Source organism: Haliaeetus leucocephalus, unplaced genomic scaffold (assembly GCF_000737465.1).
Source record: "Haliaeetus leucocephalus isolate CR32 unplaced genomic scaffold, Haliaeetus_leucocephalus-4.0 Scaffold751, whole genome shotgun sequence".
Taxonomy (NCBI): domain Eukaryota; kingdom Metazoa; phylum Chordata; class Aves; order Accipitriformes; family Accipitridae; genus Haliaeetus; species Haliaeetus leucocephalus.
In genome coordinates, this window is record NW_010973187.1 from 15,925,578 (window position 1) to 15,952,483 (window position 26,906).

At 42.1% G+C, this 26,906-nt stretch overlaps 1 protein-coding gene across 2 annotated transcripts in view; it reads right to left on the bottom strand.

The window, feature by feature from the left end:
* TAF3 (TAF3 RNA polymerase II, TATA box binding protein (TBP)-associated factor, 140kDa) overlaps nucleotides 1-26,906 on the bottom strand; it is a 119,695-nt gene extending 92,789 nt beyond the window's left edge. The window contains exons 1-2 of one of the 2 annotated variants that reach the window (XM_010581001.1): nucleotides 26,641-26,906; nucleotides 14,739-14,981 (exon numbers count right to left, since the gene is read on the bottom strand). In XM_010581001.1, coding sequence (XP_010579303.1) covers nucleotides 14,739-14,981; nucleotides 26,641-26,806 — 409 coding nt within the window. In that variant the 5' untranslated portion in view covers nucleotides 26,807-26,906. Of the gene's footprint in view, nucleotides 1-14,738; nucleotides 14,982-18,992; nucleotides 19,063-26,640 lie in introns of those variants that run through there. The other variant, XM_010581002.1, reaches the window with a different exon arrangement.

Genomic DNA, 26,906 nt, shown 5'->3' on the forward strand with positions numbered 1-26,906 from the left:
ACCCACGATAATTTGTTTAGCACCGTCACCATTATCTGTCACTGCAACAGACCTTAGGCACACACTTCAAGACCTGGATTACGTCTCTTTCACATCACTCACGAAAACGTCCCCTTACCGAGTTATACACCAGAACGACACTACCGCAACAAGTTTTGGGGAAGGGTTTGGCTCCCTCCAAGTTGTCATCTCCTTTCCCCCAGCGTCACCATGTCCTCAGCACCTCAAACTGATGGGGGGTGCAACTGGAGACAGGCTGTGGTCCTGTGCTTTTCCCAGAGCTGCAACAGGAATGGCGATGATGTTGCCGACAGCCTGGTGTGCCCTGATGGCTCTGGTTCAACGCAACGGCAGAACGTGTTCTTCACTAGCGTGGATAGTGCTTTAGTTGTTTTCCTTTTCCCCCAAACCATACCAACTGCTAGAGCCAGACCGTTTTGGTGTCTCATTTTTTTTGTCTCCCAAGGACAGAGATCACTAGGAGCAAACCGCCGGACCTCATGCTCCAAATTGTGCCAGGTGTACCACACACTCAGCTCTTGTCCTTTAGTAGAGATTACTGCATAGTAACTACTCATACAATCTCCAAGAAGATACACCACGACTGTACTTAGCCGTTCTCCATTGCTCAGATCGGCCTGAAACATTTAATTTTCTTGGCATCTGCTCATCTTGCTTCTCTCAGCTTCCCTCCTGAAAGCCAGCGTGTGGTGTACAAGCAATCACCCTCTCTGGATGTACGCTCCTTTGTTTTGTTTTTGAGCAAGAAAAGAGGCGGTAGTAGAAAGAGGTAGTAAGCAATTTCAAGTAAACTTAGAAATAAACACATTTAATTAATTTTAATTAAAATGCAGTAAACATTACTACTAGTCTTTTAGTGATGCTAAATTTTTAAAAATTGCAAATTTTAACACAATGCTTAAAATATTCCACTTGTGCAATGCATTTTATAGCCACATAACATGTAGCAATATAAGATACTATATGGACTCAGATTAGAGAAAGCCTCAATCCTTCATATTATTTCCCTTACCATATGTAACCAGACTATGCTGCTGTTATTTTAACAACACATATTTTGCTATGAATGCTGTAAATGAGACATGCACATAAAAGGCAAAATAAAAGCTTGAGAGAAATGACTTGGGTTTTGTAGAATAAAAGTTTCAGCCTTGATACTGCATCAGCGGAGTGAAGGTAGGTGTGATATGACTCAATACAGACAGCTAATATTAAAGAAGTGTAAAACCTTCAGGAGTACAGTATTAATATGCTCTCAGATAGAAGTGTGTGTGTGGGGAAATCTTGAAAATCTCCACTTATATTTCTAACTTCCCTTATATTAAATCAGAAGGTGTGACAACTGAACAGTTAAGGTGCCTCACACTGCAACAAGAGGCAACAAGGCTGAGTATTGCTCTGGATTTTTGCCAAATGTCATTCTTTGTCAACTCCGTTGTAATTAGGAATCCGGCTCTTTGCATGAGGAAGCAAGACTTTTCTTTGCATACCATTTCTTACAGAAATTGAATTGTCATAAATATGTTCATGTACCACGCTACCTATGACCAGGAGAGGTCCCTGGTTTAACAAAGCTTTGGCTCATTAAAATGAAAAGGTTACAGCTGCTGTCTTAATGCTAGAGAAAGAAATGAACTACTCTTCAGAAAAAGAATGGCACTAATGCAGCTTTGGCTGTTCAGAAAGTAACCCCGACCTTTGCGGGACGCTGGGACACTAAGTGCAGGAAAGGAAACAAAGTCACCTAATTCTGGAGAATAGTGTTTAGCGTGTTATCTGATAGCTCGTGTGTTCTCTCCCTGTTAACGCGATACTAAGTGAACACGACTTCTTGATGGGATCTCTCACTCTGAAGCTCACTTGTTCCCTCATCTCACTGCCCTTTCATAAAAGATTATCTGGGAATACAAAACTTACACCAATTAAGGAAAAGAAACTGCAAAACTGGACATTTAGAGGCTGCAGTAACTCCGAGTAGTTTGAACTGCAGTGACAACCAGAAGAAAGCAGGTTTTTAAACCACATCTAAGCTTTTCCTCATAAAACCAGCATCTAGTCTTTCCCTTGAGATACTACCAATCTATTTCACCTCTTCTAAACAACATTAAAAGGTAATAACAGCTTAATGCAAAGATACACTGCATTAAGAAACAGATCTGAGACAATTAGACTGCAGCAGAAACCTCTTCTGCCATTTAACAATACAGAATGAAAATATTTTCATTTATTTTCACTTGAAAAGAAAGTCAGAGTCCTGTGACTGCATTGATAGGAATGATGTACACATACTTCTGGGCGTATTGCCTTGAACTAAGGAAAAAGGAGCTGGTTCTTTCAGATGGAGTGGCAGTGCACAGAAGTCTTCGGCTCTGACTCCCTTTGCTCTCGATAAAAGCTTGGAGCAATGAACTCTCAGGAGATTAGCGTACACACACACTAGCTCAAAAAACTTTAGGCAGCATACATGTTCCTTTGAGTCTTGTACATGTGTTGTGTATAATGTGCTCTTTTTGATATTAAAAAGTTGCTAAGTTGTTCTCAAGCTGGAAAGGGTTTTCCATTTAGATAAGGCCAATAGCTACTGCATAGAATAAGCACATGTGTAACACTGGAGTCTGAAAGCAGCACAAGTGTTAGCCATTTTACCAGGGGCTGATAAGAATTATTCCATTTTACAAAAATCCTACTGTAAGTTATTTAACCCCAACATGCATTCTTCTGGTGGCACACACACCACTGCCAGCATCACCTTCCCACATCACGTGCCTTTCCTTCACAGCAGATTAGAACCAGTTATCCCTCTTCTTGGGTCTTTGCATCTAATTACTCTAACAGCCTGCACACCTTTTCTCTACGTTGACTGCTAAAAATACTGCATGGAAATTATTATCTATACTATACACAAAAGCAGCCCTCATATGCGTGTGAAAGGAAGAAAACTATTTAGAAAAAAGGAATCAACATTTCTGTTTATTTGCCTGAGTTTCTTCAGTAGATTAGCAGCACCTGCAGATCACATATGGTTCTCTCCTCTTCAAACACAGATTTGACACCAGGATGGGCTCTACCCCCTGCCCTGGAAGAGCGTAATGACCTTGCATTTATTTATCATCATTCACACATACGGGTCTAACGCTAACCTAGAAAACATGCATGCGCTGCTGGATTTACCCTTAAAAAAAGAAAAAAAAAAAATGCTTGCTGCATGCATTCAGTCAATAGGACCTGGCCTCAACTCAGCATCACTTCGACTACCGCTGAAATGCAGTAATCTTGGTGGGAGGATGCAGCGGCTATTCAGTGGCACAGAACAGCGCTGAGCGGTTTCTCCTCCATGAATTTGAAACTGCTCAGGGCATTTAGGTTGGCAGAACTCTATAACCCAACTGGAACCACGCCAGCAGGTTTAACATGCTGCTCTTGAAAAGTGAGCCACTGAGGCTTTAATCACCACAAGTGGCAAGGACTTAATTTTTCATCTCATTTGAAATATGCCAGTCTCAACAGCAGAGCAAGCTTCTTATAAAATGCCATCTACTAATCGACACTGTTTCTTGCTTCACTGGATTGCCTTGGATGTCTGCTGTTACGAGTACAGCAGCAACCCTGCTTGGCTTAGCCTGTGACCTAGGAAAATCATAGCCCGCTATGGCAGGGCACAGGACAGACGTCCCGCACGCAGGACGTATGGACCACTGATACTGCAAAATTCAAGCTCAAATTTCTTCTAACATTCTTCACTTCCCATACCAGTGGAAGCATTTTGTCTTTGACCAGGCAGCAGGGCTAGTTTTTTTAAGACCGCAGCTTTACACTGGCATCCCATCTGTATGAAATTACACCGGGGGGGCTAGAAGATGTGGTGGGAGTTCGCCTCACCCAGCTCTCTGCCTCTGCACAGCAGGGACGGACCAAAAATACATGCAAGGAGCTCAGCTTGGTAAGCTCACGTGAGAAGGAATGTCTGTGTGAAGGAAAAACTCCTTAAACAAGCGGGCCATTTATAAAACTGAGGTTTACACTGAGGCTTTGAAGAAATTCAGTGTTTCAGCCTGAATCACCTTAAGTTTTAAAGAGATAATATGCATAAGCTGTACTCTGTGAAAATCAGCTCATCTAAGAGAAGGTTGTTACCTGCAACGTAAGCATTAAGATACTTACCACTTTTTAATTCACATAAAGTTTACTTTCCCCAAGAGTCCTAAAAAAAAATGTCAAATTGTGTCAATACATGCAGTATTGCACGAAGCCCTTCATATGCTGCAGTTTGTAAGTGTAATGGAACTATACAGCAACACCGTAACAATAAAATTCCACCTTGATTTTTCAGCTCATCACAACCAATGTGATTTTGTATCATGTTTTTAAGGACTCTGAAAAAAAAGTTATGATGCTAAAGGGGGATAAATGGATGGCTAAATCTCACCAAAATCTAAATAGATTTTCACTTGTAATTCTAAAGCTTCTTTAAAAAAATCATCCCAACTCAAGTTCCCTGGACAAGGATACGTGATTTTAACCATAGCTTTTATCTCAAAAAACCCTAAAATGAATATATGTGCATGTTTTGATCATGTTGCAAACATCTGTTTGCAGTATATTTTATACCCCCCCAAAAGGTAATTGAATTACAATAAACCTTGCTGATCTGAACACGCAAAGCCTGTAAAATGAAAACTGTTGCACATAAGAATGGTAAAAATCCATCAATTCTCTTTAAAATAGCAAAAGAAACTAGTTATCTCTGAGAGATTACAGATGAGCTATCACCTTCAGCAATATTGTCATTTAAAATATTTAGAAGAGAAAGAAAGCCTCTTTAATGAATGTGTTAAAAGTCTCTCATGCAAAACCAAACGCATCCTTGTTTCATATTTAATTTGCAATAGGATACCAGCAGCTGAGCTATGAGAGCTTTTCTGGCTGGTGACTAACTGCCTGCTGAGATGGGCTCCACACATAGGTAGCACACGATTGAAGACTAAATCCTCAGAGCTGCATCTCAGCTCCCTTTAAAGTTAATCTGAACACACTGGACTCAAAAGGAAATGAAAAGTGAGTTTCTCTCCCTTCCTATGGCACCGGGACTTCCTGTGTTTTACCGATTGGTCAAGAACTATTATTTCCTCCATGCTATTCCCAATTGTGACTGTCAGACGTAATTAGCGTTGTCCGCACACAAGCGCAAAACATTTGTTTAAATATGCCTGGAACTAAAGTCCCACATGTACAGAAACCTGGAGAAACATGGAGAAACTTGGAGAATATTAAGATTCAAGTATGCTGTACCTGAACGAACATGCTGCTCTAAACATTTAGAAATGCAAAGTTCATTTGCTGAGATGAATATCCACAAAAATCTATGCAAGATAAGGGGTATTAAAATTATTCACTCTCCAATTCAGGATGGATTATTTGGCCAATCTGTTAAGCTGTACCTCTCAGACGCACAGAATCAGTACCATCCTCCTCCCCTCAGGGAAAAGAGTTCATAACGTTTGAAGAAAAGTATGCTTCATCCCAACTGTAAGAATACACATGAAACACAGAGTCTTCCTTTAACACAACTCTTTGGAATGGGAAAGCAGCAGACATCAACAGTGCGAATGCAGAGGGCAAACAAGTTCACCAAAGAAAAATAAATTAAGCAGAATGCTGCAGATTGTAAAGTGGCCAGAATAAAGGCCATTTAAGTTGTTATCAGACTGTTTTAAACACACACACGCAGGGATGAACTTCAATTTATCTCTCCATATAATATACCACCTCTGGCAGCGTGGCGTCATCACTTATAACCATGATTGAAACACTAATCTCAAACCAAGTCAGAGAAATTTGTGACTTACTGTGTTACCACCTGAAGACCCTATGTTTTTCAGCCTTGGGCTAAATACAAGCCAGATCCAGCCCTGCTCAAGTTTGACATTGCTTCTCAAAAACACAGGTATGCTATAGTAGCTTTTGCTTAACCTATCCAAACAATATACATTTATACACAACATGCACACAGAATTACATTTTACCTAGTCACGCAACACACAGCTGTTCAAAGAAACAAAATCCAAACTAAAGAAATATATAAAAATACCATCTTGTCAAGTCATCAGAAAGCCATTAATGTTTCTAATGACTGCAATTACAAAAATGAAAGATGCCGAAAAAACACTCAGTTACAGATGAACTTTAATTATCCAAGCATCTTGCTACATGAACGAGGATCATGTCTCCAAATGCTTTCTAATTTGAACTCTCCCCGTTACCCATCCAACTTCACATTTCTCAGGCTTTTGCAGAATGAAGTGGAACTGCCTACACACAAAAATGAGTTATCCCTTCCTAATGACTTACCCACTCACTAATACTCCCTTTAGTTGAGAGTTGGAGAAAACAGGAACGTGTACCAAAGGTGAAGACTGGAAGAAGACGCTGAAGTTAGAGCTGTACGGTAAAGTTGTAGTGCTTATCTGTGTGTGGCAAAAGACAAATAATTCAAATGAGCTTTCTTAGTCATAATTTTAAAAATTAGAAGGCAGAGTTCCTTGGTCTTAACCTGGACTCTACCACATACTTGTCTGCAGAAGCTTATAATGAGTCATTCACCTGATTAATGCAAGAGAGATATGGGTCCCGTAATCCACTAGTGATCTTTGTGTAGACAACAGCTTGTTCTGATGCTAAGATCGAGGTTAGACTCAGCTAAATCTGAAAATGTGCGCGTAAACACCATGCAATGTGTGTTCCTGAACAGCTCCAAGCATGGATATTTTTCACAGGAGGGAAGAAATCTTTCAGACACTTCAAAAGTGTTTTAACTGAAAAAAGTTATTCTGCAAGTAACTCTTCTCTGGACAGTAGTGTTACTCAGAACAACTACCTGGAGTGCTGACTCCTGAACTCCAGGCGTGGACCCTTCCCTGTGTCCATGTACACGCCACAGCTGTTAATCAGCAGCAGGAGGATGCTGGCATTGCTGGAGAAACTTAAGTCCATGTCTCAAAATCAGATATACATACGAGGTCTCAACCAGCATGTTCTACTTCCACGTCCTTCACAAACGATTCTCTCAAATACAGTACAACATCAAGGCTTGCTTGGGTTACAAGCCATTTCTCAGAAAGTTTGGCACAAATTCCTGCACAGGGGGGTAACAATCAAATTTGTGGTTTTGCTCCCAGTAGCTAAAATAATTTTTATTTGCTTTTTAAATGCCAGGAATTGTTAGTAATCCTTAATGTTTTTATTAAGTTAAAGCATCCTTGGTGGCAAAAGTCAAAGAGAAAAAAATAAAAGCATTTGTTGATAAGAAAAATAGGAAAGGCTCTTGCATGAGGCAAAAGCACTGAAAAATAATAAAGTTACAAGGTCAGCCCTTAAAATAGGCCAGTTGTGCTTCTCTTAAGTGGTGGCTAGACTTTCCGTTTCCCACCCTCTCCCCTAGAGTCACCAAAAATACTCAGTGCAGTAAGGGAAAGTCTGAAACACTTGAGAACAGTAACTCACAGCTATCAGACGATAACCTAATTTGAAACTTATGCTTTCAAAGGCACAAAGGTGTCTGATGATCCAGATGAAATAAAATCCTCAAGTATCGTAGCAGTAGACAGTGCAGGAAGCCACACAGGCACTAAACAAAGTCATACATTGTCAGAAAAAGGAAAAAACTGATCTGACATGACGAGTCAAGACAAATGACAAAAGTTTTGCTGAAAAAGGATCAGTAGGAAATTAAAATCATGACAGCACTTCTATTCTAAATACAGAAGACAATACAATCCTTTTATCATAAAGTCCCATTTTCTCCTCTGGTTTTATTATAGCCAAAATTGCAATTTGCACATCACAATGCAGTGAAAGAATCCATGACTTTCATTCCAATTCAATGTAAATAATTTACTGCAAAAGGCTGGCTTTTATGAGTCAACTTCTGCATTGTGCCGTTTTTATTTTGAATCCTTAAGAATCACTAACAACTTGTAAGTTATCTAAACAGGTCTGAAAAAAACAGAAAAATCTTTGTGGGAAGGTTTTAAAAGGATGATATCCCCTTGAAGAAAAGTCACATTAACTTCATTTCATTTGCTATATGCAGAGAATAAAACTAGATAGCTAAAGAAGCTAAAGAAATACATTTTCACAATGCTGAATTTTTATAGTTAGTAATACCAACTCCTCGCTATTACTTTTTAAAAAACTGGAGTCAGCATCTGTATAAAATATATTTTCTGATTGCTTATTCAGGTACAGCCAGGTTCCAGCTGGTTTATTTGTTCTGAAGGACACAACACTTAAAAGACCCCAACAAACAAAAACTTGAAAACCCATCACAAGCTCTCTCCCATAACTAATGCAAACACTTTTAATCCATTTCCTCCATTCCCCACTTCCAGCTGCCACTATGCTTCTTACAAAAATAGCAAGAGGCTTTTTTTTTTCCAAAGACATGAATGATTAGGAGAAGTTAGGTACTAGTCTCCTACAGAATATAAAACAGCGTATGCCTCTGCCTCCATAGTCTATGGATCCCAGCTATGTGATTTGGTTTCTGCCATGGATAAAGTTTTACTATGGCACTTATTACATTGATTTTTTTTTTTTCCCCCAAGTGCTGCAAATTAAATGAAGCTCTTCGGTGAAAGTCTATTTAGCTTCACATTTTAAGCTTTTTAAAAAAAATCTTCGTCATTAAATCCTTTCTTGCAGTATTTCACTGGAAATTATGCTTTCGATTATGATACAACTTCTTAAGAAAAGGTAAAGATACAGTTGTCTTCCCAATTACAGCTTTATCAGCATGCCTTCTATAAAAGAGTTATTTTTCTGTCTAATGGCAAGATTTAACCCAGGCACATTTTCTGTACACTTTTTTTGTTCCTGTCTCATATTTTCCTTTTTCTTTGAAACCTGCCTCTCCTATTGGCTCTTTCCCAATGCCTTTCTTCTGTCTGCATCTCAAGCTTGGCTGCCTTTCTCATTTTGTCTGTTTCTCTTGTTGCTTCTTCCTTGCTAGGCTGATGCATACGTGAAGACTCATTCGCACAAAAGCAATCAGCGTCTAACACTCAGCATACTGCACGGACGGCTAAAGGATGCTTGCAAATACTCAGCAACCAGGCACGGTTAGCAGCCAGGAGCAAAGTGTTCACAGGCTGGCAGGGGTTTAACTCTTCAAACTGGTTGACTACACAGTACCTGTTTGTTGATGGGTGGTGGTTTCCTAACCAAGTATACTGGAAAAGCTCTGTTGAAAAGATCATTGGTGCAGCTGTTAGAGTGAAGAAGAGTTAGTCTGTGGGATTAAACTAGATCTGGGGAAAGGCAGAAAGGCTTAAAAACGACAACAGCGAGACCTCTGTTGTCAAAATGGCAAAGTCGATATCCCAGTATCCTTTTTAAAAACCATCACGCGCTAATTTAGAAAGAGGTATTGGCTTTGTTTAACCATTGAGGAAACCAGAGACTGAAATGACGCTGGTCTGAGATCCAAGACTTGCTACATCCAGTTCTGGACCAAGGCCAAAGAAAGCACTGCTAGACTGAGGGGCCAGTGACAATTTTAAAATCTGATATATCTAGCCACTGGAGCTAGACACTAATGCTTTATACCACCGTGATGCTTAATGCTTTATACAATTACAATTCTAGCACCAGTAGACCCTAGATATCAGATGCAAAAATCATGTTATTTTGATTAGCAGCTTGCTCCACCACCCCCCACCCCTCTATTCTCATCAATTCAAATGTGATTTTTAGCAATGAACACTGTACGAAAAAACTAGAGATGTTCTGAGATTATGCATAATTTGACAGCTGCGTCTCCACACTTCCAGGTGGCTGCAGACATCAGGTTTTGGTGGGTAACAGGTTCTAACATCACATCAACAGCAAAGAGGGGAAAAGGCAGGACTGTAAAAAGATCAACGATTCTGTGCTTTGATCTGCCAGGGAAATAAAATGCTCTGACAGAAAAGGCTACAAATAAATCCGAATTTGTACGCTGTGCCAAGAACTGGTCCTGACTCAATGATCAGAAATACAATGTCAGGGCTTGAACACACTTTATCAGGAAAGAAAGACCACAAAACTTAATGCCTGGTAAAAATTACATTTGTTTCCAGACCATCTTTAAGGAAAAGGAGCTGAACCTCTATGAAGTGGGAGTGAAGTGGTATGAAGCAGAAGACAAAAAAAAAGATGAAGCAAGAATTGAGGAGGAAGTTTAACTCCTTAAAGGCTTCCCCTCTCCCCACAAAAAATCTCAACTACCGGGAAGAGACTCTCATGTCTTTTCCCTCATATCCTTCTGATGTACCCCAGCACAATTACAGTGTGAGAGAGGAATGAGGGTCTAATGCAAATATAATAGACTATGAACAGTATTGCATACACAGAAGCAACATGTTTTCTTCAGTCTTCCAGTCAGAGAAACAGGGAGGGACTACCTGTAACTTCAAAAAGTCAGAAAAAGAAAGCAGTTGACATAAAACGTGGCTTGTTTTTTCTATGATCGTTTGGTTTTTTTAAAATCATTATTATTATTTAAAAACAAGGTAATAACAAGAGGCAGCAAGCGCAGGTAGAAATTCATTCCAGGAAGCTTAAAAATAAGGTTACCATGGCACATGTAGGATTCACACTTCGCTTTTCTTTGTTTTAATTATGGAGAATGAGACATGTTCTTAAAGCATCAGGACCCAGGGCTCTCAACATTATCACAAAATGTAACAGTGATAATTATTATTAGCTCTGGAAAAGCATCTGGGCTTTCTCAACTGGCCTAGTTTCAGCAAAGTACTGTTTTGTTTCAAATGCAATCAACAAATTCTATGAAGTCGATGTATTATTGCAAAATGTATGTTCTTTCACATTAAAGCACAAGAAATAAAGCATGACCATCATGTTTTGCAACTAATTTATTTTTTTCTCCTTTTTTAATCTATCTTACAAGTTTACCATGACATTTTAGTGACAAGAGCGCTAAAATAACTCAAAAAACAAAAAGGAGACTAATTAAAACTAGGCAGACAGCGAACATCATGATACATTGGCATAGAATTATCCCTTCGGTGTCCTTTGTAAAAATACTGCTAAAACCCCAACATTTGCCATGGCAATACTGAGTCAGATTGTTTTATAAAATATATAATTTTTATATGCAGATCCTCGCAGTGCAAGCATTTGGAATCTGCACCAGATCATTTAGTTAGTGCATGTTACTGAACTGAGGCACGGCATATTTAAGGCAAGAAAACATTTTCTGCTTTCTTGGAACAAAACTTCTACCACTGAACTGAACTTCCAACTGACACAAATTACAGATCTTGAAAACCTATTTGCCTTCCTCCTTTTCCCCAACAACTTCAGAAATCATTCGGAGAGCTGTTTCAGCATTTCTTACTATTGAGTACATATGAAGGAAACGGCTCCTCTCAGGCTGGACAGGACTTTTTGCTCTTATCAAGTCTTTGGCAATGATAACTAAGACATCACACAAGCTGCTGGGTAGACTGTATACTCTGAACACAACAGCACTAGTTCTAGAGTAAGTGGAAATAAGAAGTTAGTTACATGTGCAGAACTAGATGACTTTTGAGAAGGAGGTTAGCAACACCTACTGGTCATGGTGCATACTGAACACTGTTGGGTTTTTTTCCAAATGAACAATAAAAAAACCCCCACCTTTTTCTTATTAAAGCACCTAGCTAAAATTACCTGCAAAGTCAGTTTGTCACCAGACATGATACATCTAATTAGATCAACTGATAAAATTAAAAGATATTACCTCTCCCAATAAATCTTGTTCTGCTCATACCCTTGGACCGTCATGGCTATGTTATTGCTAAAATATATCAGCACTAGTAATTTCTGAATCACATCAGTAAATAAATATTCATAACATGAGCTGCGCTCTAGGCTTCGATATAAAATGGGACATAACGAGTCTTCCTGACAGTTCCTTTAAGTGACTGAAAGATTTACATTATACATCGTAACATGCATGAAGCCTTCCTTCATTACTGACTAATTATCTTTATTGCCTACTCAAAGCAACTCAAATGTTATGAACTGCACAATGTTCATAGCAGCACTTTTTTTTTCCTACTCTATAAAGATCTGAAAACTATTCAAACAACTTCTGCACTTCTTCAGTATTTTTACGATGCATTCCTTTAATCTGCAAAAGTAAGTTTTTCTTCCAAATTTTACTTGGAGTAAATTACAACAAAACACATACAACAGAGTTTCTTGATCCACCTTACCCCTTCTAAAAAAACCCGTAGGGCACAAAATTACAAAGAGCATTTTCAGAAAACACTTAATTCAAAATTAAAATGTCCTCAACTATAAGTATTTTAAATCAACTATTACAAACCTGCATTCAGCAGTTGTATTTAATGCTTGCTTTAAATTTCCATTTAAAAAAATGTTGTATTCATTTTTTTGAAGTTGTGTCTATAGGTCTTCTGATACACTAGCTTTAGGCATTAGAAGTTTTCCTGGTTCTCATCCAACTTTGGAAATAATATCTTCTTGCTTCGGGTGTTAAAAGGATTCATACATTATTTATAAGGACTGCTAAAATCTAACTCCTGGATCTAACTTGCAAGAGAAAGAGTATAAAAAGTTACATACAAAAAAAGCGCACAACTGTCCCCATTTCAATTTTTAGCCTCTCTTTCTATGTCATGTATCGCCAGACTGAGTCTGTAATACTCTCATCTCTCACTCCTCATGTTCAGATATTTGTCTACAGCTGCTTTGAGCCTTGTTGAATTTGATCTTCCTTGCATAATTTTAAAGTATGATTTTCCAAGTAAAAAAACCCCAAACAAACCCCAAAACACAAAACTGCCGGGTAACTTGTTACACTTCAAAGATGCTGGATTTCTCTGACAGAATGGTGTTTGTTTACCTCCTGAAAAATCAGGCTAACATGTTTCAAGAAAGCAGCCAGAACAGGGTAGCCGAAATCCCTATTCACTTACCAACATCTTCTTCCTCTTTACGTCTTTCTTGTTGTCTACATATATGATATTTACATTCTGTTTGTCTCTTCCTAGTTTAAGAGAGTTCACTTTTAGATTTTTAAAAATAACCCTTTTAACAAACTTCACAAAGGGGAGATTTTAGTACCTTCTTATCAATCCAATAAAATATTTCTGCAGTTTCACTGAAACCCAGCAGTTTCACTTCCTGGGTTATATTAAGGCAAGAGACATTAAAATGCTATTGATCTATAAAATAACTATGTATTCTATGCAATTAGAGAAACCAGAAAAGTCAGGTCTACAGAGCCTGAGAAATATACATCAGCATGAGTAAGTCCTCACACTGTTACTGGAAATAGCCTATTTTTTCTGAACACACTGAAACCATTGTGTCTGATAGCCCTTTACACTTCAGATACCTGTTACTGACTATAATTTCACTTAGTCTAACTGGAGCACATAGTAACTGCATCTATCTAGCTAAACATGATGTATGAAAGACTGAACCTACACTTACTACAGCTTACTAAATCATTGAAAAACTGCACCATGCAACATTTGTAGCAGCACACCAACAGATTTCATTCACCCAATAAGGTGATGTCAGTTATGTTCATCTTTACACTGGGCAGAATTTTTACACATATTTCAATGTTCAGACTTTGAGACCTTACTTCTTAAAAAAGAAGAATATGCGTAACTGAATATGACATCCATTCTGTTCCCATGGAAATTATAAATTAAGTAAGTATCTTGTGAGGATTGCACCTGTTTGTAACACTCTCTTGGAAAATAAAGTTCTTCTGTCTGTGATTTTTGTGCCCGGTCCACAAGCTTACATATGTTTATTCCCCCACAAAGTATAGTTGTGTGATGTTCGCTATTCAAAGGGTACGTTAGACTAGGTTGCGTTTCTTAAAGGCTTATCTTATTAGCCATCAAGTCTCATGTGGCTGAAAATAGAAAAAAAGATTTTGCGTTTTCCACTGCCACTGTTAAAATTCTCAGGCTAACTGCAGCTCGTAGCATTTGTATAGTTGGTTTCACTGTTACAGTGATCCTCAACCCCTGCCTCCATCGGACTTTTACACAAGAAAGGGAAGGAGAGGAGTTGGAACAGTAACGATGAAACCCCAAGCAACATTAGCAAAGGGAATTAAAAGCAACCACTGTGCCTCTAACTGACTCTTACTTCCGTATTTTAAATCTGACTTCATTTTAATTGGAAGAGTTTTTTTGGTTGGTGGTGGGTTTTTGGTGGTTTTTTTTCTGGTTTTGTTTTTGTTGTTTTTTTTTTTTTATTTGTTCAAAGGAAGAAGAAAGAGCTGTCAGGAGCTGGGAATGCTGTGCCAGTCTCGCCAGCCTTCCTTCTTCTACCTTTACCAAATTATGTAAACTTTTGCAGTATATCTAAGAGGGAGGCTAACACATAAAAGGTAATGTAAAGCATTAATTTCTATTATTATCTGAAAACTTAAAATTTATATGCGTTATAGAAACATGTATTGATGCAGTGTATTTTGACACCAGTTAATCTTGGAGGAAAGTAAAAGAGTGGAAAATAAACTTGCCACAGCACTGCTATCTGTTTTGAAACCATGCTTGTGTAACACCCAGTGGGTCCTTTCTGAGCGACTGCTATGGGGCAACACAACTCAAACTGCTCGAGGATGCAAACAAATATGCAAACACACAGGGACCAAAACTTAGAGCAAAGGATTAATTTCGCACCTTCTTGAGAGGAGACAATAGGTGGCATGTAATCAGGGATGTACTCCTTCCTTTCCTCCGCATCTTTACTTCCCGGCTGGGGAAACTGCAGGACATTGTTCTTGCTGACAGGAAACGAAGGGATTTGATGTGCGAAAGTGACAGGTTCAATATTGTGTATATAATCTTCTAGCTCATGCAGGTTAACCCCCATAAGCTTGAAGGCATCACCTACATCATCCAAAATTGGATCTGTGCGGCCATCTGTAACAAAAAAAACAACAAAAGAACAACGTTTTTGCAAAAATCCAGTTTAAAAAAAATCGACCCGCAGATCTACCCTTAGAGATTTCAATCTACCACAGCTCACCACCTGTAACGGAGATTACTGCCCCATAGTTCTACCAGGTTCACTGTTCATCGGGCTACACAACATTTCAGGCTAAGAATATGCTCTCATTTAAAAGCATTTTGTTTCAACCCGTATCACTTTGTTTCTATTCATACCATTAAAGAACTGCACCTCAAGAAGCAAATCAAGCAAAAACTAGGGAGCAGAAACAGGCAGCTTTACCTGGCAACAGTCAATTAACATCATGCAACACCACTTAAAATAGTTTTCAATTTCATAATGTAAATTCAAATGAATGAAACAAGACCTCAATATGCAGAAAGTGCCCCTTTACCAGCATGTAACAGACCAAACATTTTTTTTCAACCCAGAAAAGGAACAACTTCATTTTGTTGAACCAACTGTAGTTTATGGGTAACAAAAAGAGAAGGTATCTCGTGTATCTCTTGATAACAAAAATACTTCACATAATATCTTTCCACCAGATGAAATCTACAGGGTTCATAAACTATGAGTCACTTTACCTACTGGTTAGATGTATCTCCCGGATGAAACACAGGAATACTAAGTAGTGGTTTGATGAGAAGAGAATATGTTATACTAAACTTCAGGGGCTGATTTCCTGGGGTGCAATTTAAGCTTGACTCTACAGCAAAAATCTTCTTTTCCTTACAAAAAGTATAGTGAAACACCACTGGCCAAGCAGTCAGGATCTTTATTTGAGATGACCTCCAAGAAAACAGTCCAAGTGAGGATGCAGTTTGTTCTACACATATAATTTGGCTCAAAGATTTAAACTATACAGCACAGAAGTCCTCCATGTGCCTCAGTTTCCCTGACCTGACAGAGGGAAATCCCTCTGAAGGCTTCTGGAGGGAGAACTGGACACCTGGCTTTGGTAGCCAAGGCACCACTTTGAGTCTCATCCTAACCTTTTGTGTAACAATAACACAAAAAAAAAATGCCTTATACCCCAAACATGTTTGTTTGGTTTTTTTGGGTTTTTTTGTTTTTTTTTTTTTTTTTAATTCAATAAAATTATACTGAATTATTGAAGTTCTGTATAGTTGGCTTATGAAGATATTACATCCCTACATGATGATAAGCTGTGATTTACTTTAAAAAGTAATTATGGAAAACCAGCCTGTGCTTATTGAAGGAACACAAACGCTATTGTGAAGCCCCAGCTTTGGAGAACGGGGGGGATGCTCTTTTGTTTGTCCTTTAACCTAATCTCTTCTTGGTTTATCTTGAAGCTGAAGCAGTCGAGCAGGCTGGTTCTCACATCACTGGATGAATTCAAACCCCCAGCCAACTTACGCCTGCAGGTACATTTAGAAAATAAGAATTTTGTTCTAGAATTTCTCTTCTTAGTCTTGTGGTGAAGATAAGGGTAATACTCAGATTATGGTTTTGATTCTCAGCTCCGTAACACTGGCCTCTTGTGTGACTCTGGGCAAGTCGCTTGTGTTTTAATTCTCTCCACAGCTAAAAGAGAGATCAGACCAAGTTATTGCCTCTTTTGTCCGTCTGTATTTAGAACGTGAACTCCGTACAACAGGAACCATCTCGGATTTTGTGTTTGTATAATATCTAGTACAAATGCAACACTAGTTTCCCCATGCAGACTCTAGGGACAGAGAAATGTGGAGACTTACAAAAACATAATTAAAGTAGGATATCACCACCCTGGAGTAGTTATGAGACCTCTATAGTTATTAGGCAGGCGGAAGAGTGTTTTATCCTTAAAAAATTAAATTTAGATAATTGACACAGCTAAGAAATTTTGTGTTGTCACTCGTAGTTGTTCTTCAGACTACAAAGATACCTTTGAACTTACTGAACCATTTTCTAAGGTGTCAAGACTTAACAGATACAAGTCAGACAGCCAGTTAAAAAGAAAAACTTGGGGAAAACTTTTCAACAAGCCCAGAAGTACAGCATATTTATTCCCCAGGCACTCCTGAAATCACTGGCTGTGCTGTTTGCAGGACAGGGGGATTCGTGGTGAGCCTCAAAGCACTCATTCCCAGGTGTGCATTGCCTAGACCTGGAAAGCATACCGACAGGCACGGACACACACTGTGCTTGTGTCCAGTTTCCCTTGAAAGAAAAACCAAGTGTACAGGCAGGGAAAACGCTGCAATAGGTTTCCCAGATGGACAACCTGGGGCACAGGACTGCAAGATGCACCACAACATCTACCCCATTTTACTGGCGCTCTGTGGAGGTGTTTTGAGTACCTTGCTCAGGGTGCACCTCTTGACACCAGCACTGTCACGTACTCAGGGCGAAAGTTTAGTCCAGTTTATCACTGCGATAGGAAAAGGTCTTTTGCTAGATCTGCACGTGATCTCTTTAACTTCCAAAAATGTGTACAGATGTGATTAGCAAGTGGTGAGTACTAAAAAGGACTTCTTCTTACAAGTGCTTATTACAAACACATGGCAGAGAAGCAACTACTAAGCATAAGGGAAGCATGGAAGTATTTAAGGAACCATATCAAAAAACAATTGTGTGTGTTAGAAAGCAGGTTCAAAAGGTAACCAAAAAAAACCCTGAAGAAGATTCAATTTTCCCATATCTTTGACATTTGCCTCCAAAGAGACAATGCCAAGTCATAAGATTGATTAAAAGCTAAAAAAATTTTTAAACATGCAACTGCCAGAGGGATGAAAGGACCGATCAGTTAACCTCTTCTTTTTAAGACAGTGTGTCCTCAGTGGTAAAAGTGTACAAAAAAGTTTCAGGTCTGTATTCGTGTCTGTATTTAAATCAAAACAGTTATCAGTTGGAAATATACACAGCACAAAGATGCATTAAATGTAACTTCAGGTGATTCATCAAATCAAGGCTTTATACTTTTATTTGAACAGTTTAGCATTCCTCTCCTCTTTCTGGTTTAATAAAAATTCACTAAAATGGCAGAAGCCAGACACATGAAAAAGAATGCTGACAAACATGTAACACTCCCTCCTGGTCTTTCATTTAGTCTTAGGCTTTTTTTCTGTAAGTAAATGATGAAAAAAAAAAAAAAAAAATTTGTGCATACTGAACACGTCTCAATATTCTTTAGATATTTGTGCTATCCTCAGTTTAAAAATTCAGATGCTGAAGCCTCCCAGTGAAATAATTAATCCAATGTCACACAGCAAGTTAGCACCAGACCGCAAACAGCTTTGGAACTTCTGGTGTCCAGCCTCTTGCTGTTCCCTGTACCACGACACTTCAAAGAATATCTGTTGTCCAGGACTGGGAAGAGATGGAAGGAGGCGGGAATAGTTCATCCAGCAAGTTACAACTCTCCTCCTTACCCTGCAAACAGTGAACTAAGAAAATATCTTTCTCACGAGCTTTTAAGTTGTACTGCCTCCCTGAATGGGAACTGTGCTCCGAAACTGATACAGCTGCGGCAAACAGCAGAACTACATTAAGACCATTCGGTCTCAAAACAGCTCACCAGAAACCTGTGGGAATGGCCGTGCAGTTACGATACTCTCAGCTTCCCTAGGCATAAGAACAAACACTAGAAGAGGAGGAATCTGCACACAGAAATGGATCCCAAAAAAAGTACAGCACCGAAACTATGGGCAAACAGAATCCATGCAGAACCAAGTATTTGGGTGGAAAGTTATGCAGCCCCCAAACCTGCACCTCAGCGTCACCTGCAGATAACTGCACTAACTCCCCTTCAAGCAATAAAAGCTTGCTTTTGGTTTGCAGGGAAAAGGCATTTTTAGAAGCTACTAAAGCCTAGTTATTTTTGCAATAGTCACAAGAATTCCTCCAGCCCTCCAGCAAACAAGCTAACCAATGCTCAGGTCACCCAAAGAAACTGCGAGGGGGTGGGCAGGGGTTAGGGAAAAACTATCTTTCCTTAAATTCAGTTTTAGGAATAGCTGATTTACTTTTGTCAAACTCACCCCCATCACCTCCTCCTTCCTGGCCCAAACTTCGTATGAATCAGTGAAAATTTAGCAAGTGAGTAAATACAGAACAGAGGAGCTTTTAGTTTCATGCCAGGTTTTCTAAAGGAAGCAACTGCAGCTCTGTAATAAATACATTGAGAAAAATTAATGAGTCACTACCCATGCAACATGTACATTCTATTATAAATAGCTCAGCATTCACCCTCATATCTGCTCTAAAAGAGATTTTTTTACATTTTATTTTAACCAGGAAATGATTAGGTATAGCTCCTCAGTATTTTTATAACAGGCTCTACGACAGATTCCTTGTGCTCCAGCGCATCACACAACCCTGCCACGCATTAAATACCCGTGCATCTACACTGAATAGTTACTCCAAGATAACTCTTTCAAGCAGGTAACACATTGCTTCCATCCACAAGAACAGTCAGAAGCATACACAGTAGATTACTAAATAAGTATTTATGCCTTACTTGAGTGCATTTAAGTGGGGGACAAAGGGTCCTATTAATGTAGTCACCAGTCAGGCGAAAGCACCTCCTTGCTATTGCTGCTCAAAGTCTGCTCCTTTTCCTGGTAACCTCATAAACGTCAAGCAAAAACCCAAGCTGTCCTTGTTTATGGGTAGCCAGTAACAAGTTAATTAGCTCAAAAACCATCAATGTTTAAGGTCATCAGGACATAAAGAGGTACACTTCTTATAACAAATGTTATGGGCCCTGGATAGATACTTGTTACAACAGTTATTCAGCATCAGTATAGGGAATCAGCTCATTTAGACTGATCATCAAAATCTAACACTTTGACAGAGATTATTATTATACACCGATAAGAGTGAAGTAACTAAAAAAAAGAACATCAGTGAAAAAACGTATGAGGTAAATTTGACATTTAATTGGAAAGAAATAAAAATTTGGTTGATGCCAGGTCAATTCTCTCCACTGTGGTTATTCCCAATGAAAATACTAGTGTGCTGTTTGCATTCTCCAAAGAAAAGATTTGCTGTAATGAAGTTAAGTTTTCTGTTACAGGAGATTGTGCAGTGACACTGGAGCAGGTTTTAAGCCAGCTCTATCTTGACAAAAAGTTTTGCAAGATTTTGCTTCCAGTTACAATGCCGTGTTCACCAGATCAGAACATGCCTTTTTAACATAAATACAGTTGCATTATTAAAATCAATTTTAATATAGAATATTATTTATATTTAATATTTTTATATATATATAATTTGTTTTAGGTAGTCCTGCGAGAAGCAGGGAGTTGGACATGATGATCCTTACAGGTCCCTTCCAACTTGAGATAGTCTATGATTCTACGGTTACATAAAAATAATCTTCAAAAAAGCAGTCACACAATATGAAACTAAAGAGCAACTTTTAAATTTCATTCCCTCACTGTAGGAAATCTCAGCAGAAAAAATAAAAAAGTCACAACATATCCAAGCATATGCTCAACACTGAAAATTCACAGAAAGAGTACTAAAAAACTCACTTCTAGAGCCAACACACCTCAAAGTTAATTATCTAGTTTACTACACTTCCAGTTTTAGCAGCAGATAATCTAATTTTGTCCTGCTGAAATATGCCGAGGTGCCCTCATTGATTAAAGTTAAGTAGCTTCTACCTGATTGTTTTTTAAAGCAATGTAACAGAAAGATGAGGCTTTCAGGGGCATAAACCATGACTCCCCTCCTCAGGCCTCCCATGAATTGCACCATCCACATAAATATCCTGGAAACTAAACTCTCTTACTGGATGTGCTAAGTTAAGAGGTGAAGTGCGACATATTCTGCCTGTCTGTAACCAACCCTCCCACTGCCAAGCTGCATTAGCCAAACTCATAGGAAATGAAGCAGATACCAGTCTGTCTTCACTGGACAGTTCCCCAATATAAAAAACCCAACATACACAAGAAAATCCAGAGCAGTTAATTCAAAGCACCAGCCGTGCTACCAGCTCTATCGAACCACATGAAAGGTGAGTGCAAAATGAAGTGGACATAACAGAGAACTTTTCCCTTTTCACCTCTGCTTAAAACAAAGAGCAACAACAAAAATGTAGAACTCTGCTCTCAGAAAACCACATGACGTCAGTTTGTTTTGTAGTTCAATAACTTAATTATTAACTCCAACACTGTTTTTCAAATATTTTATTTAAATTTTAGGATAAAAACATGCGTGGAGCGTGCAGCATATTGAATAGCCTTCCTCTTACAAGCTTTCCATGAATCTGAACAGCATAATGTGGTGTACTTTAACAGGAAAACCCTTATTTTCTCCCCTGTAAATTCACTCTCTCCTCCACCCCCAACACAGTATTCAGAAGCATTTCACAGCATCAAAGACATCTCAAGCCCGCTTTGCAAATCCTTTTGCCTTCTCTTTGCAGCCACAGAAGCTCCCATCAACTACAGCTACTGCAAATGCAAAGAAACAACAGCAGAAAAGTAAAGAAAATTTTGAATGTAGCTCTCCTAATGGGATGTAACAGCTGGAACAAAGATCTAACACAGCTGGGAAAGCCATTCTTTTGCAACTGAGAAAATACGTGAACAGCAATGACATGCTTTTCAGAGCAATACCACACTGTCTCAATTACGTCAGAGTAAATCCATTCAGTTTCGAATACAAAGATTATGTCCCTCCAGCTGACAACCCTGCTAACTCAAACCCCACTGGTTTGACTCCGAGATAACACACTGACAATGAAGATGCTACAATTGGAATTTAATTAATTCTACTTAGGCAAAACCATGGCAAAATTCAACTCATTCATCCAGAGCTGGGTCTGTACAGTAACTTATTTTAAGAGCAAAAGGAAACAATTCTGAAAAAGCAGGGAGACATCAGCTCTGCATTAAGATGTCTTTTTACAAACCGTTTAAAGAAAGAAATACAGGAATCGTTTTAAGAGAGGTAATACAAAAAATACCGTATCACTGGCACGAAAACAGCATATTCCCCTTCTCCCCCCCCCAAAAAAAACCCAGAAGAAAGAAAAGAAGGACTGTTATACTTCCTTCTCCGTTCATAGAGGGGAAGAAAAAATTGCTTTCCCCACTTTCAGTAAGCACACCCAAAGCAAGAGAGGGATACCTTAGTTCTACGCATTTCCAATTCCTCAAGCACCAAAAGGAAAAATGCGTATTTTCACCACCCCTGCATCTTTTCCTCCAAGTCCTACAAACATTGCAGTACCTGTGGCAGAGGCAGCTGAGCTAGGGGGGCAATGCTGCTCAACAACTCATCTCTTGCACAAGCAGTGATCCAGTTACAAAAGCATCTTCCCTAGTATTTGTACTAACCATATGAAAGGACGGCTCTGACCAAGCCTAGGTTAGCTCCTTTTTCACCCCATAACTCAATTATCCCAAACTCTGTCTGTTGTCCCCTTTAATTGCTTTACAGATAGTTTGTGTTTGGATTGAGATACAGACTTCAGAGGTGTAGCAGCTGCACTTGTGCTGCTGGGAGATACAGGTTAATATTGCACAGTCCCAATCCCACACTAACTATAAACAGCTTGACATCTAACTAGCTCTCTAATTTGGGAAAAACTTGTACAAGGAAACCTATTCAACCTAGAAATGAAATCCAAAGAGTTTGCAGCAATATCACTAACTTCCTCCTAAGTTCAGTTACACTGGCAGTGCCAGACTCGATCTCAGTTATTCCTGAAATGATAAAGCAGAGGCAGGGCCAGGTATCAGGTACCTTCAGCTCATCACTTTGCTTTATCAGGGCAGCAGTGAGAATTTCTGCTTCAGAGAAGGGACAGGACCACAAGCAGCAGCACCTTCAGGCCATGACTGCTCCTCTCCCGACCAAGCCGATCATGCTGTGCTTCTCAGCTCACGGGTCGTTGGTCCACACACTCTCCAGATTCACTCTTGCAGGGGAAGCTGACACCTCCAGTCTTCACAGTTCCTCCGATCTTGAGGCTGCACCCACCACCAGTTGACAGCAACATGCCTCTGACACTCCTCTCATCCATGGCTGTGACACCCTCATTAGCACAGCTCCCACAACTTGGACAGAAGTGCTGGCAAACCTTTCCATTTCGGGGCTGCCATCCCTGTTACCTCTCCCCAAACCTCCCGCAGTCCCCAGCACATTCTCTGAACTGGTGGTGGCTACAGTAGCCCCAAATCCACCATCAGTGAGTCACCTTCTCCTCACTCAGCACTTCAGGCGAGCAATCACGTTATCCATCCCAACTCCAACCCCTGTTTCCTCCTCAACAACTTCCCCACTGCCAGACCCAACTGCAGCGGCTCTGACCTCTGCCCCAGGGGCTCTGCAGGACTTCCCCCTCCATAAGTACACACAGACAAGTGGAGCAGTGGCAGCCCACGGCTCCCCAGCACGCCAGAGGAAGGGGGAACATGTCCCTCTTGGCACAGGAGGCAAAAGCAGCCCTGTTTCTCCATGCACACACAGTCTACACCCACCCCTACAGGGCACCCTCGCCCCCCCCGGCCTCTCCACTATGTGCATGCCCCCTCCATCTCCCCCCCCAATACTTACAGATCCAGCAGCAGCACTGGCAGCCCCATCTCTGCACACACATCACTGCTGTCCTCCCCTCCTGGCCCCACACTTAGGGCAGCAAAGGCCTCCACACGCAGACTCGCAACCCTCTAACCGCACTGACAGCCTGAGCCTTGCTCCACATCCCCTGCGACACTCCCTGTGTTCAGACCTAGCAGTGACTCTGACAGCCTCCCTCTCCCCGCATACTGCCAGGTCCCCACACCCTCCCTGACCCAACAGGACATCAGCACCCCCTTCTTAACATTCCCACACCCAGCAGACCCCTACCACCCTCTCATGTCCCCAGTCAGCATTACTGACCCAGCAAGCAACTGGACATCCCATCCTCCCTCACCCCATATTCTGCAGGTACCGGCAGGTCATGAGCCCCCTCAGAACCTCAACTGCAGGCTCTGCAGGGATGCAGACAACCCCGAGGAACACATGACTTCATCCTGTCACACACCCAGACCCAGCAGTGATACTTGTTGCCCCTTCCCCATCCCATCCACGCACACTCCATACTCCTATGTGACCCAGCCAGCAGTCCTCCCAGTCCCAGACCTCTTTTCTTTCTCTTCTTCCAGTTGGTGTAAACTCACCCATTCCACGCTCCCACCCCTTCCATGCTCCCTCCCCAAATCCAGCGAGGCCCTGGGCATCCTGTCCCCTACCATCACTCCCAGCTCCTTCTGCACATGTCCCCTCAAGGGCAGTGTTGGCTAACTCCAGTCCCCCACATACCCAGCCAAACCTCTTCCACTGCATCCACGTGAGGACACTCACGCCTCATGCCACATGCACTAAAATTATCCCCAGCCCCACCCCTCCTGTTCTGCATACACATACTCCACACTTCCCACGTGCAGCCCCGTCACCTTCCCACATCCTGCATACTACAGCTCTGTCTCCCCCAAAACCCACTCTAATGCATCCCTGCCTTCACACACTGCAGCCCCACATCCCCCATACACGCATTCCCAGCCCCACAATACCATCATATCCCCCTGTACGCACACATCCCCAGCCTCACATATATGGCCCCATGCTGCCCTGGTATGTGTTAATCCCTGCCACAGCCCCCTGGCCACTCCCATACATGTGCATCCCTGATACCAGGCACCGCAGCCCCACGTCATCCCTATACACATACATCCCTGACCCCACACAGCATAGCACATACGCACTCCCTGCCAGCACTAAAGCCCCACACCTCCCCTTGCACATATGTACCTCCAGCCCCACAAACTACTGCCCCCTTACACATATGTTACCAACCCAGAGCATTCCAGCAATAGCGTTTCCAGCCACATCTCTTTCTCCCCATGCAGGTGACTCCACTCCGCCCAGGCACACCTCTCAGACCCCACGCACTGCAGCTCCTTCTCTTTACTCCTTATACACCTCCCATGGCAGGGGTTAACACCTCCCGCCTCCCTGTCCCGTACACCCAGCCCAAATCTTGTGCCCTACAGCTTCAGCACTTCCCCTTGTGCCCACATCCTGGACGCTACACACACATCCCCACCTACAGTGGACCCCCACAGCCTCCTCAGCATTCCCACCAGGGCACAGACCCTGACCCAGAGATAAGCCAGGACAACACAGCAGCAGCATCACATCCTCTCATGTACACATCCCACCCAGCAAGAGGGTTGGCTGCCCTTTCTCCCCTCCCAGTACAGCCCCCTCCCAGATTCAGAACACTACAGCCCCAGCAGCAGGGCCAACAGTCCCATCTCCCCCTCTTGTACACATGCACCTACTACCCTGCACGCTCTAGCCAGAAAAAGGAGGGCAGCAGCCCCATCTCCCCACACCCCAGGCCCACTGCCCCACAGCCCACCTCTTCCCCGCACTAGGGCCCCTGTGCGCCAGCACTGCCCCATGGCTTCCCTCCTGTCCTGGTTTCAGCTGAGATAAAGTTGTCTTCCTAGTAGCTGGTATGGTGCTATGTTTTGAGTTCAGTATGAGAAGAATGTTGATAACATACTGATGTTTTCAGTTGTTGCTAAGTAATGTTTAGTCTAAAGTCAAGGATTTTTCAGCTTCTCCTACCCAGCCAGCAAGAAGGCTGGAGGGGCACAAGGAGTTGGGAGGGGGCACAGTCAGGGCAGCTGACCCAAACCGGCCAAAAGGGTATTCCATACTATGTAACATCATGTCTAGTATATAAACTGGGGGGAGTGGGGCTGGGGGGAATCGCCACTCAGGGACTAACTGGGCATTGGTCAGCAAGTGGTGAGCAATTGCACTGTGCATCACTTTTATATTCCAATCCTTTTATTATTGTTATTATTATCATTATTAGTTTCTTCTTTTCTGTTCTATTAAATTGTTTTTATCTCAACCCACGAGTTTTACTTTTTTTTTTTCCCCAGTTCTCTCCCCCATCCCACTGGGTGGTGGGGGAGGGAGTGAGCAGCTGCGTGGTGCTTAGTTGCTGGCTGAGGTTAAACCACGACACCTCCTCATCCTCTCGGCCCCCTGCACTGCCCCACAGCCCAGCTCCCCTTGATCTTCCCCCACCCAGAGTACCCCACAGCCCACCTCCCCACAGCCTGATCTCCCCCATGCCCTCACCTCCCTGCCACAGCCCACTTCCCCACGCTCTTTCCCTACAGAGCTGCCCCACAGGCCACCTCCCCACACCACCACGACACTGCCCCACAGCCGGGTCTCCCCCCCACAAACACCTCGCACCCACCACCCCACAGACCCCAGCGCTGCCCAAAGCTCACCTCCCCGTCCCCTCCTGCACTGCCCCACAGCCCGCATCTCCCCTGCAAAGCACCCCGCAGCCCCCAGCACCGCCCTGCAGCCTCCCACAACCACAGCTGCCCTCCTCACGCCTCCACGGCGCTACCCCACAGACCGACTCCCCTTCCCCACGGCCTACAGCACCGCTCCGCAGCCGCCCTCCACAGAACGGCCGAGGCCGGCAGCGACTTACGGAGGTCGCTCGGTCCAGACCCCCTGCTCAAGCAAGCAGGGCCACCCGCAGCCGGCTTCCCAGCACAGCCTCCAGGCGGCAAACCCCTTACGCTCCTTCGCCGCAGCCCCTCTCCCCACAGCACTGCCCGCCAGCCCCCGGCCCGGCCCGGCACTCACAGAGCTCGCAGTAGCGGTGGCAGCCCCGGCCCAGCCCCTGCAGGTACCGCTGCAGCACGTCGGTGAGGAGGTCGCAGGCCGAAACCTGCACCGAGTCCCAACCCAGCGCCTGGCAAATCTGCGCCACCGACACCCGCAGCAGCCACCGCGAGTAGGTTTCGCACATGCCGGCTCGGCTCGGCGCGGTGCCGCCCGGGCCCGCCGCCCGCCCAGGGCCGGGAGGGCCGAGGGATGTTCACACACAGCCCGCCGCCGCCGCCATCTTG